Source organism: Saccopteryx leptura, chromosome 5 (assembly GCF_036850995.1).
Source record: "Saccopteryx leptura isolate mSacLep1 chromosome 5, mSacLep1_pri_phased_curated, whole genome shotgun sequence".
In the NCBI taxonomy this organism is placed as follows: Eukaryota; Metazoa; Chordata; class Mammalia; order Chiroptera; family Emballonuridae; genus Saccopteryx; species Saccopteryx leptura.
The window spans coordinates 56940749-56953680 of record NC_089507.1 but is presented as its reverse complement, the minus strand read 5'-3'; the positions used below and the strand labels follow the sequence as shown (position 1 = coordinate 56953680).

Sequence of the window (12932 nt, the reverse complement as noted above, 5' to 3'; positions counted from 1 at the left end):
ATTTTTTCCTTGATTTATCTGTCTCATACAATTTGATTTCATTGACAAATGTATTTTTATGTAGGTTTTCTCAGGAACTACAGCTAAAAATACAGAAGGATGCCAGAAGCATTTCTTTATCTAAAAAATCCCAAAACAGAAAGAAGGAAAAGGAAAAAGATAACTTCTTAGGTGAGGAGAGAAACACACTTGTGCTACAGGTAAATGTCCATGTTTTAATGTGTATTAAATTTGAAGTTTAATATGTCCTTAAGTTTGTGAAGGGAAAGAAATAGGGCTTGTTAGAAAATCGCACTCATCCAAGAACATTTAGATACATGTGTGCACACCAACGTACAAATACACAGACAGACACATACATAAAACCACCATTTTTTCCCCCTTAAATGATAGTAGAGAAAATATCATATTTAGAATTTTATATAAACTAGAGCATTTTAAGATTGAGATTTGGGTCAATTTATAATATTTGAAGTTTTATTTTCCTGATATGTTATCCAAAATTGATTCTTGGTAAGGTAACTCACATCTACCACCAACCCACTCCTGTTTTCTCAAGTAAACTAAAAGAAGGGACTTTTCAATTTTGTGTTCCCTGAACTCTAAATATATAAGAACAAAAGTGGGCACTCTTGACCCCTCTTCCATACTTTTTCCAACTGATATATATATAATAAATCTGATATATAGAGGGTGGGGCAAAAGTAGGTATACAGTTGTGAGTATGCAAAACACAGTGTTTATCCTTGTATTATTATTTATTACTTATTGTATTATTTTCCATACAAACAACTGTAAATCTTCTTTTACCCCACCCTGTACACATCAGAGCTAGTCTGAATTGCATTTCCATTCAAAATAAATGTCTGACCAAGAATATTGGCTTTAATTTTAATTCCATAGGTAGAATAAAGAAAACAGGGGTACAGAAAGGTGCTCTCTGTGGAATTCTGCTTTTAGTTGACAAGTACTTTATAGGTAGAGGTGACTTTTTACTCTTCTCAGATCATTAATCTTATTAACATTTTTATTATTGGTCAGGATTCTAATGCTGATCCCAAAATTAAGGATCCTAGAGTATTTAAAATAAAAGGATCAAAAATTGATGGAGAAAAAGTTGAAAAAATCAGTCGAGCTTCAAATGCCAGCTGTCTCCATGACAACAGGATGAGCCACATCAAAACAGTGTCTTCCACAAGCCTCAGAAATTGCAGCCATGGCAGTGTGGACCACACAAGGAACCCAAGGCCAGCAATTCCCCCACTCACACACAACCTTTCTGCAGTAGGTCCCGGTATTAATTCCGGAATGGCAACTACCCCAGGAGGTCAGAGTTACAGGTATGAGTTAAGAAAATAAGAATAAAAGGTTGTTTAAGGATATATTTGCAAATTATAAGTAATTGTCAATTCAGCCTCATCATGTTACTTGTTGGCTTTTGGATGCTGTTCATTCTTGTCAGGTTGCTCTTTCAAAAGACTTTTTGGACAGATTTGACTTGGGAGTGAACACACAAGACAGTGTGCAGAGATGTATTGTAGAATTAGGCACCTGAAACCTGTATAATTTTATTAACCAGTGTCACCCCTATAAATTCACTTATAAATAAAAACACAGAAGACTTTTTGGCCTATGTAACAAAAATTATTAGCATCTGGTCAAAAAAATTAACCTGGATCCTAAGAAAGTAGCATTGTTTTGTTTAAAGTGAAAAGAATCAACAGCTATTTAGTCTAATATCATGAAAGGATGTTGTCGTAATAAAAGAGATGTTGCTACATGGTATGGCTATGGGCAGTTAGTGGTACAAGGTCCTTTTGGGAACTTTGCCTAAAGGAAGGTAATTTATTTGGTTGGAGATGGAGACTGGGTGGGAGGCATGAGTGTGGCAGTAAAGGACAGAATGTTTTACCCGATCCATGTGCCTAGTATGTTTGAGAAAAGGCATTAAGTTTAACATTCAGGTTAAACTGCATGTCACCTGGTGCTATGTGATTTGGTTTTGTGCTTGAAAAATAATTACTGCTGGTTCTAACTTAAATCTTGTTGTTGTTGTTACAGAGTGGATGAAAAAACCAAGAAGTATTGTATTCCATTTGTTAAATCAAATATACATTCTTCATCAGGCATTTATAATACTAATGTGACCACATCAGTAAGTGAACTGTTCTCAGTGGTAGAGGAGCGAGCAAAGTCACTTCTAGACTTTTCTTAATTTTATTAATATTAAATATAATAACAAAGAACTGAGAATTTTATTTGGAGATAGGTCATAAATCAGAAACTTAATTGTGTATATACCTCTTTCCAGCCTACCATATAATAAATGTGAAAGTCTTAAAGTTTATGTAAGTATTATAAAGTATTTAAGTCTAGAAGTTAAAATATATATATAAGATATTATTAAAATGACATCTGTTTTAATTCTTTAGGCAACAGCAAATTTTATTAATCTAATGCTTGGTGATCAGTTCTTTTTTAAAGTAGAAAAGATAAATTGTCTTATCTCACCTACACTAGCTTTTTGGTGAAAGTATTCTATTTCTTCATTTAACATATATTTATTGGTTATCTATTATGTATAAGATACTGGAGATGAATAAATCTAAGGAGCTCATGGTCTAATAGAAGATTGGCAAATTAAATTATAGTATCAGATTATAATAGTAAAAGGTTCATATATCTTATAAAGCTTCAGAGGAACATTATTATGATCAAGATAGCTTCTTTTAAAAGTTAAATTAAGTCATCATCACTCTTCCACTCAAAACCCTCAATTGGATTCTCACCTCTGAGTAAAGACCAAAACCCTTGCAGAGCTCTTACGTCCCTGAATGACTCACTCCCTGCTCCTCTATCCCATTCACAGCTACTCTCACTTTTTTTTTTTTTTGAGTGAGAGAGACAGGAAGGGAGAGAGATGAGAAGCATCAACTTGTATTTGCACCAGTTTTAGTTGTGCATTGATTGCTTCTCATATGTGCCTTGAATGGGGAGCTCCAGCCAAGCTAGTGACCCCATGCTCAAGCCAGCAACCTTGGGATCATGTCGATGACCCCATGCTTAAGCCGGAACCCCACATTCAAGTTGGTGAGCCTATGCCAGCAACATCTGGCCTTCAAACCTGGGATCTCCGCTTCCCAGGTCAGCCCTCTGTCCACTGCAGCACCACCAGTAAGGCCACTGCTATTCTCATTCCTGATTTCTTTATTATTCCTGGAACATGACCAGACATGCTCCCACATTGAGGCTTTTGCAGTTGTTGTTTCCTCTGCTTTAAAACGTTCTTTCCCCAAGATAATCCAACAATTTTGCTTTTTTCCCTCCTTGGCTTGCATGAAATTTTATTAGGTTTTCCCTAATAGTATTCATTTTGTCTCCCATTACTTTTTATCCCCTCACCTTGCCTTACCTTTTTCCAGTACATATACTTGACATTCTTTATATTCTTTTATTTATATACTGTTTGTCTCCTTCACTAAAATGTAATCTTCCAGAGCAGGAATTTGTGCTTTGTTTTCTCACTGCTCTACCCACACCTAGAACAGCGTCTAACACACTGAAACTGCTTAAGAAATGTGAATGAATTCTCCTGCCATGGAAAGGGAGGTATGAACGTAATCCCAAAAGTATATTTTTTCTCCCAAAATTTTCTTCACTGTTTCTTTCATTATTCTCAGGGCTGAAAAATATAGCCTTACTTTTCATCACTCAGGATTTAGACATCATATTTGTTTGTCTCCTAATTTTTCTTAGTGTACAATTTTTGCACCCATAATACCTTCCTTTTAACATACTCTACCTTTTGATTTCCTTGTGGATATTTTATGTTTTACATTTCTGGTGTGCTTTGGAAGATTATTTTGCTCAATAAAGCTTTTCAGAATAGCTGGCTCAATACCACTTTTCTGGAATTGATATCAGTCTTCTTTCAGGCATTGCATAACTAACACTGGCTGGTAATTTTAGATCTTATTTCTGTTTACCTTTCTTTGGAAAAGGAAATTAAAAAGGGAAGTAAATATTAATGGGGGGTGCCTGACCAGGACCTGTCAAAGTGTTTAGAGCATTGACTTGTGATGCTGAAGCCTGGAGGCTGTGGCTTGAGTGTGGGTTCACCAGCTTGAGTGTGGGGTCGCTGGCTTGAGCCTGAGATCATAGACATGACCCCATGGTCGCTAGCTTGAGCCCAAAGGTCACTGGCTTTAAGCCCATGGTCTCTTGCTTGAGCCCAAGCTCTCTGGCTGGAGCCCCTGGTCAAGGCACATATGAGAAAGCAATCAATGAATAACTAAAGTATTGCAACAAAAAACTAATGATTGATGCTTCTCATCTCTCTCACTTCCTATCTGTCTGTCCCTCTTTCTCTCTCTTTCTCTCTCTCAAAAAAAAATTAGTGGGGAGAAGTCCCACTAGAAAATTAATGGAGACAAAACTAAGTCTAAATTTTCTTCTACTTCTAGGTTGAAGATCAATCCCCCTTTTCCATGCTTCATCCCCTAATTCTGAGATGTGAATAAATATATTATTATAAATATCTCTTACGTATTTTATTTACCACTCTTTTATAATTATGTAAATCTAGTAATTTGAACTCATTATTTTATTTTTTTGTATTTGCAGATAGGTTTTCTGAACTAATTATTTTATTTTGTAGCTGATGTGAACCAAGAGCTTTAGCACTTGTTCTATTAAAAGAACAAACAGAAACATCCAAAGTAAGGGAACGCAAAAGCTCACTTCAGGACTTCTGAAGACTGTCTGGAGGCAGAGTGGCATAATTCATAGAATATTCAGTTGAGACATGAAGGAACCTCAGTGGCTTCCTGCTGTCAGTATATGTGTTTTTTATGTATAATTTATTATACATTCATACATATGTATGTACATGTACTGACATGATTTCATTATAGATAGGTATTTTTCTGTTAGCAAGTCACGCACTCTGTATCATCTGTTTTGAAAACGTGGAAAAGAATATAGTTTCTGTCTTTCTCAAATGAGACAGATTGGAAAAATGTCAACTCATAAAGGTGGGGAGTTGAAGTGCTACTACCATTCTTCACTTTATTATATTTCCAGACTTTTCTATGAAGTAATAATACCAAGAAAGATTAGGAAAATAATTGAAGTTGTAAAACTTTACTTAATAAGCTGTGCTCCTAGGAGGTAGTATCATGTGCTAACTCTGAGGATCAAGACAAGGACAAATATTTAAAAAACAAGTAACAGGATGATATTGGGAAAGCAAAAAGCAAGCTAGGACGTGTTATACGTGGCAAGATGAACTGCTCAGCATTAAGCAACTATATGCTGAAAAGTTCAGCAAGTATCCTAAGTTCTGACCTTGCAGTCTCATGCCCATCTTTTAACCTCTTATTGATTGCTAGGGTATGACTGAAGGCTGGGAGAGGGAGAAACATCAACCAGTAATTCGCTTGTTAACAATTTTAATAAATTTACTGAGAAAGAGATATGAAATAATTAGATGAAATTGTTTTGTGTGTTATTGATGTTCTTCAAATTTTGTGTTATTTTAGACCTTCAATTTTATAAATTTTAGGATATGAATATAGTTGTTACAAAAGGAGCCAAATAAGCTTACTTGGAAGCTAATTCATTTGTGTTAACCATTCTGATATTAGGTCACTAGTGAAAAGAGCCTACTTCAGGCAAATAAGAAAAGAAGAGAATACTCAAAGGCAGATGTCCATTTGCCTGAATTAAACTGTAATCATCTCCCTGAACTAAGAGCCTTGGAAGGCATAGGTATGTTCATAATGCTCTTACTTTATTAGTGCTTCTGTTCATATTATTTAAAATACATGTTAGATGAGCAGAATATTTAAAATGTATGGTGACTTTTGCATATTTAAGTATGTACATATGTACAGGCTCTGTACATACTGGTATAGAATGTGAAAAACTAACAAAAAATGTCTAATTTCTTTGCTGTGTTCATGGTTATTTTTGTGCAGCTCGAAATTCCAGGCTGACAAGAAAAGAGAACAAAAAATTTTCAGAATCTCGAATTCCTTCCTTGGCCGCTATTGACCTGCACGCGCCCAGCGTAGCACTGCCTCAGGTACGGGGTCTGGTGGGGTGGGACTCGGGCCTCTCTCACGCTTCCTACTCAGTATCTTAGCGAGACTTTGCTCTTAAGGGTTGGGGAGGTTTATTGGAGGGATCTATAAAATTTTGCTTGTTAAATTTTGTTTTGTGGTTCATTGAACTGAGTACTTTTATTTCACATACATATATATAAACATTTCCCAGCTTACAGTAATCAATTTGTTTTTAGGATTAAAAGTGGATGTGTATGTTAGCCTCGCTATAGCTTTCCTATAACCATAGGTTTTTTTGGTAGCTTATAGTATTTCACTGAATTAGCGCCAAAGTTATAAACTACTTTCAAAGAATAAAACTCTGAAATTGTTTTTATTCTTTTAAAATGTATTGTCTGTTTGATACCCCCCCCCCCCCCATGACCCACTGCATCTATCTTAAAGATTTGCTATTCTCTACAGTCACCTTTCTCTATAACTTCTCTTAGCTCTTAGGACTATCGATGTTTCTGCTACTTTTATATTAACAAGAGTCATATTACTCATTTTCACATTAAGAAAACTGGCAAACTTTTTAATCTCTTGAGCCAACCATAACTTGCTACAAAGTTTGGATATGTGTCATTGTATTTTCTTTTTACTTCTTCAGATTTCTCACCTTTGCTTGATGCTTTTAAAACTTTTGTTTTAGAATTAAATTCTTCATCCTCACTATTAAGCGCTTCCATTTCATAGAGAGAACTGTATGTTGTCTCTTTATCTGTATGGATACTTTTTTTCTTGTTACCCCTTAAGTAGTTTTGTAGATCTCTCTAAACAAGGAGGATAATATTGCTGAGGATCAGTTATGGAGAGAATTATCCAGGGACACTGAGGAAAAGGTTTACTAACTGCTGTTGCTTTGCCTTATCTCTTGCCAACAGTTTCTGTAGGAACAGAATCAAAGCTCCACAAATTCCTGTTGCATGAAGATTAATCACTGTCACAAATTTTACATTTAGGATCTACAGAGTTTCAATAAATTCCTTGTATATTTCTAAACTTAAATTTAATGTGGATTTTAAAGGAGCAGCATTTTGCCCTCGCTCTTTGTGAGTGCATGTTGTTCAAAACTACTTTTCAGGGTTGACATAACCACATCTAGTTTTTTTTGTGTGTGTTTTTTTTTTTTTGTATTTTTCTGAAGCTGGAAACGGGGAGAGATAGTCAGACAGACTCCCGCATGCGCCCGACCGGGATCCACCCGGCACGCCCACCAGGGGGCAACGGGGGCTATGCCCTGCCCCTCCGGGGCATCGCTCTGCCTCCACCAGAGCCACTCTAGCGCCCGGGGCAGAGGCCAAGGAGCCATCCCCAGCGCCCGGGCCATCTTTGCTCCAATGGAGCCTTGGCTGCGGGATGGGAAGAGAGAGACAGAGAGGAAGGAGGGGGGGGGGGGTGGAGAAGCAAATGGGCGCTTCTCCTATGTGCCCTGGCCGGGAATCGAACCTGGGTCCCCCGCACGCCAGGCCGACGCTTTACCGCTGAGCCAACCGGCCAGGGCCCACATCTAGTTTTAATAAATGTAAGAAACAGCTTTTGCTGCCTTCACACTTCTTCAGTATTTTTATTTGTTTTTCTGAAATAATCTTTTTATACATATAAACTGGTTCTGCATTTTTACCTTCAATTTACTTGTTCAATTTCCAGTTGTATTTAAAAGACAATAAAGGAGAATGTGGATGTAGTGAAAAACGCAGATTAACACCAAAATGACATGGGCTTATGTTTGGGAAATCTGAATGGAAAGAGAAACACCGGAAGACTGAAAGCAGACCTTCTAGCAGGACCCATGGCTTGCCTTGCACTCTTACTTTGTGTATTCACAATGCAGTTAACTACATCTCATTTCTGTACATGACACAAAAATGTTCACGTTAATAAAAGTCTATTTCCCTTCTGGAAAGATCTGTAAGATATAGTTTTGTGAGTAAAGTGTTGCATAATCCATGGAGTGTCTCTCCACTTCCCCACCCCGTGTACACTCTTAACACGTGTTATGTACTTGTATACCTAACTACACATTTTTTCCTGAACACATTTTTTTTCTGTAAGCATTATTTTAGCTTTATCCCACAAATTTTGTTATATGATAGTTTCATTATCATTTAGTCCAAATATTTTATTTCCCTTGTAGTTTCTTCCTTAACCTGTGCATTAGATATTGGGGGTTTCTAATTTAATTTCATATGGTCAGAGAATATACTCTGTATGACTTTGGTTCTTTTAGCTTCATTGAGATGTATTTTATTGCCCAGCATGTGGTCTCTTATTGGTGAATGAATCTTATTACCTTGAAAACACTGTATCTTTAGTTGTTGGATATAGCATTCCATAAATGTGAAATTGATTAAGGTGGTTGATAGTGGTGTTCAGATCTATGTCCTTAGTGATTGTTCTGCTGTTGTTGTTGTTTAGTTCTACCAGTTACCGAAAGAGTGCTGTCAACATCTTTTATGGTGATTATGGAATTGTCTGTTTTTCTCATATCTGCTTATTTTTACTTCAAGTATTTTAAATCTCTATTTTTAGTTACATACACACTTATAATTGTTTTGTCATCCTGATAAATGTCCCTTTTATCATTTCAAAATGCCTCTCTTTTTTCTCTCATAGGACTCTGTGCCTTGGAAGTCTGTTTTATCTGAGAATACAATAGATACCCCAGCCTACTTATCCTTATGTTTTCATAATGTATCTTTTTACTTTTCACTTTCTTTTGACCTGTCTGGTCTTTATATTTAAAGTGTTCCTTTTGCCAACAGCATATGAGTAGGATCTTTCCTCTGTTTCCATTTTGTCAATTCCGAGTCTTTTAATTGGAATGCGTATTAATTTTCTATTGCCGCTAACAGATTACTACCAACTTAAAACAATATCTATTTATTATTTCACAGTTTCCATGGGTCAGAAGTCCGGACCAGGCTGCTTCTCTCCTGAGGAGTCTCACAGGCCGGAACCCGGATGGCAGCCGGGCTGCGTTTCTTTCCGGAGGCTTTAGGAAAGGCTCCACGTCCAGGCTCCTTCAGGTTCTTTGCAGAATTTAGTTCCATGTAGCTATGGGACTGAGGTCTCTGTTTCCTCGCTGCCTGACACCCAGGGATTGTGCTCAACTTCCAGAGGCCACCCACAGTCCTTGGCTCATGGCTTACCCTTAGTTCCACCATCTTCAAAGACAGCAACAGTGGCTAAATCTTTTTTATCCTCTGAATCTCTCTTCACCTCCTCTTTTGCCTCATCTCTTCTGACTCATTCTCCTGCTTTTAAGGGTGCATGTGATTATATTGGGCCCACCGGGAGAATCTATCTTAGGGTCAGCTGATTAGTAACAAAAATTTCATTTGCAAAGTCCCTTCACATAGAAACTAAATTAGTTTGATTGACTAACCAGTGATAGGCATCTCAGGGGGATAGCTTCAGATTTCTGACTACCACTGAATATTTAGGTCATTAACATTAATGTGATTATTGATATGTTTGGGTCTAACTGTTATTTTTTGTTTGTTTATTTGTTTCTTATCTGTCCCTCTGTTTTCCCTTTCCAATCTTTCTTTGTGTTTGAATATTTTTAGTGTTGGCTTTGGGGGATATCTCTTTGTATTATTTTTTAGTCATTGCTCTGGTTACAGTATAGTATACATACATAACTAATTTTTTATAGCCTAGTTAGAGTAAATATTAGGCCACTTATAAAATGTAGGAACCTTGTAAGTATATTTCTCTTCCTACCAACCTGAACTTTATGTTATCATATGTATTTTATTTACATACATTGAAAACTCTACCACACTATCTCATACTTTTTGCTTTAAACAGTCATAAATATTTTAACAATTTATGAGAAAAAAGTAGTCTTCTATATTTACCTGGCTACTTATTGTTTCTGTTCTTTCTTCTTTCTTAAAGATGCAATGTTATTTTCTGGTATTTTTCTTCACCTGAAAAACTTCCTCTATCATTTCTTACAGGGTAGGTCTGATGGTGACAAACTCTTTTATCTTTCCTTCATTTGATAATGACTTTATTTTACTTTCATTTCTGCAATATATTTTCACTGGACATCCACTTTGAGTTGGTAGGTTACTTAAAAGAATTTTCCCCCAGGATGATAAAGATGCTATTCCTGTGTTTCCTGATTTCTGTGATTTCTGGGAGGAAATTCTTGGGCATTTGAATTGTTATTCTCCTGTATATAATGTTTCATTTCTCTCTGGCTACTTTCAAGATTTAATCTTTATCTTTTGTGTTCATTAGCTTGAATATAATGTGTCTAGGCATAGTTTTTCTTTTTCTTTCTTTTTTTTTATTGTACACTGTTTGGGGTTTCTTGAGCTTCTTGAATCTATAAACTTATATCTTCTACCAAATTGGGGACGTTTTTAGTCATTGTTCCTTCAAAAGTTTTTTTCTGCCATTATCTTCTTTCTCCTTTGAGATTCCAATTATGTATTTGTTGGACCTTTTGGTATTTTCTCTCAGGTTCCTCAATCTTTTTATCTCTTTATTCTTAAGACTGAGTCATTTCTATTGATCTATCTTTAAGTTCTTTGACTCTTGACTTTGTCATTTGTATTCTGCTATTAATCCTATCCAGTGAAGTTTTAAATTTTATTTTTTAACTTATTTTTTTAGATTTTATTTATTTATTTTTAAAGAGAGGAGAGAGAGAGAGAGAAAGGGGGAGGAGCAAGAAAAATCAACTCCCATATGTGCCTTGACCAGGCAAGACCAGGGATTCAAACCGGTGACCTCAGAGGTTTTAAAATTTAAATAGTTTTTAAATCTAAATTATCCACTAGTTTTTTCTAGAGTTCCTACTTTTCTACTAAGAATTCATGTCCCTTCAAATCAAGTATGTTTTCTTTTATCTCATGTACCACAGTTAAAATGGCTACTTTAAGGTGTATAAATATATAAAGTTCCAATATTTGGGCCACCTCAGAATTGCTATTTGTTGATTGAATTGATCACACTTTCCTGGATGTTTTTATGTCCAGTAGTTTTGGATTGTACCTAGGACGTTGTGGATATAATAATGTGTAGCCTCTATATCCTATTATAATACTCTGGAAAAGGTTGACATTTTTGTTTTAGCAGACAGTCACCCAAGTTTGGTTCACTCTGTAAATACTGCCTCAGCTTCTGTGAGAGGTGGTACACACCTCAGTTCTCTGAGTCTTTGCTATCTTAGCTCACATATGTCCTGCAATTGTGTAGTTCAGGAGACTTGTGTAGGTGATTCAAATCTCTTATTAGTTCTCTGACCCTGTGCCATGAGGATTTGAAGCTATGCCATGCATATGTGTGGCAGGAGTTAGGTGGAGACTTCTGTGCATTTATATACAGAGTTAGAGGATCCTTGCCAATAGTTCTCCTCCCTCCAGAATCCTCCCAGGCCTTCTGGCCCGCAGGGATGCCTTTTCCTGGTTTCTCTATAAAGATGGGGTTTCTTTCAGACTTTTAGCCTGTTGCTCTTCCTCACTACTCTGGGACCAGGGCAGCCCTTTGGGCAAAGCCACTGGAGTAGAAAACAAAATTGGAAACCTACTTCCAGGTGAAGGGTCACACCTTCAAGGTTTGACTTCTCTCTTTAATACTCAAGTATTTTTTTTTGGTGGTACTTTTCCCAAAGGGTATTTTTGTTTGTTTGTTCTATTTGTTTGCTTGATAATAAGTAGAGCAAGGGGGTTGCAGTGGGTTTACACTGCCCTGGCGCATCAAAAGTGTCTTTTAACACATGCATCAACAAAGAGGTCAAAGAATAACATCCTCTCACTTTATCTTCTTCTGTGCAAGTAACTTGGGCTATGGAAAATTTAAACATCTGGTATTTGAACAACAAGAACTAGGGTTTTCGGGGAGTGGGACTTTTACAATTACTGAGACTCTGTGATTATGGATTATTAATTTATAGATACCGGGATCCCCCCTGTCCGATGATTCGGAGTCTGATTTACCTTGAATGGAACACCAGCGTTGAATATCAGTTCGGTTCTGAACTGGGTAGGTCTGTTTTTTCATATTTGAAGCTGTGTAACCTTTTCTGGGAAATATTTTGTATGTTTGTATATACTATGTGAGAAAGCAAGTGAGATAGAATCGGGAAAGATTTTATGTGAAGTTTTTGGTGGCATGAATTACCCCTATGCTTGTAGGTGCTGCTCCCGCCCTTGGGATGACATCCTCTGGGACCAACAGTGCTGATACTCTAGGAGGAGACGACGTGGGTTTAATCATTTCCTTCTGAACTGCCGGCATTTTCTGAGAAAGTTCTCATAGAAGAAGGGCAAAGACTTCCAGGTGTTTCAATGGAAGGTTGAACAGGTGTCGCTCCCCAGCTGTTAACCCATCACCTTTCAAGTCCACTGATGCATTTCAAGATATAGCCAATGAAAGAATAGTGTTTCATGTGTGTATATTTGCTATTAGTAGATTGTGTATTTAAAGTAACTCAAGGTTAAAAGTAAGTTAAAAAAAAGGGAGAAAGAAACATTATAAAAGTTTATTTATGCATCAAACTTTGTGCATTATTGGTATTAATGTGTACACTTATTTAGGAGTATGTTTGGTGGATGTGGGTGCTAAACAACCAGGATCAGTCAGGAAAACATTTCCCAACTTAACTATCAAAACACATTTAAGACTCTTGCTTGTTTCTAGGCTTTAAGAACCTATGTATCTGCTCTCTATGGATAGATATATAAAATATTTCTTCGGTTCCTGTGACTACTGTTGATATTTGATCAGTGTATCATGGGAATCTGCTTCTCTGCAGATCTGCTAAGAACCACACTAAATGCAAGTTTCACAAATCATGATTTCTAATGA

General features: G+C 36.5%; 1 protein-coding gene across 2 annotated transcripts in view; it reads left to right on the top strand.

The window, feature by feature from the left end:
- Nucleotides 1-12348, top strand: part of CDKL2 (cyclin dependent kinase like 2) — a 45735-nt gene extending 33387 nt beyond the window's left edge. Inside the window, exons 8-15 of one of the 2 annotated variants that reach the window (XM_066385375.1) lie at nucleotides 65-200; nucleotides 1042-1340; nucleotides 2062-2155; nucleotides 5646-5769; nucleotides 5979-6085; nucleotides 9002-9133; nucleotides 12019-12107; nucleotides 12260-12348. In XM_066385375.1, coding sequence (XP_066241472.1) covers nucleotides 65-200; nucleotides 1042-1340; nucleotides 2062-2155; nucleotides 5646-5769; nucleotides 5979-6085; nucleotides 9002-9133; nucleotides 12019-12066 — 940 coding nt within the window. In that variant the 3' untranslated portion in view covers nucleotides 12067-12107; nucleotides 12260-12348. The remainder of the gene's footprint in view (nucleotides 1-64; nucleotides 201-1041; nucleotides 1341-2061; nucleotides 2156-5645; nucleotides 5770-5978; nucleotides 6086-9001; nucleotides 9134-12018; nucleotides 12108-12259) is intronic. The other variant, XM_066385376.1, reaches the window with a different exon arrangement.
- The last annotated feature ends 584 nt before the right edge of the window (nucleotides 12349-12932 follow it).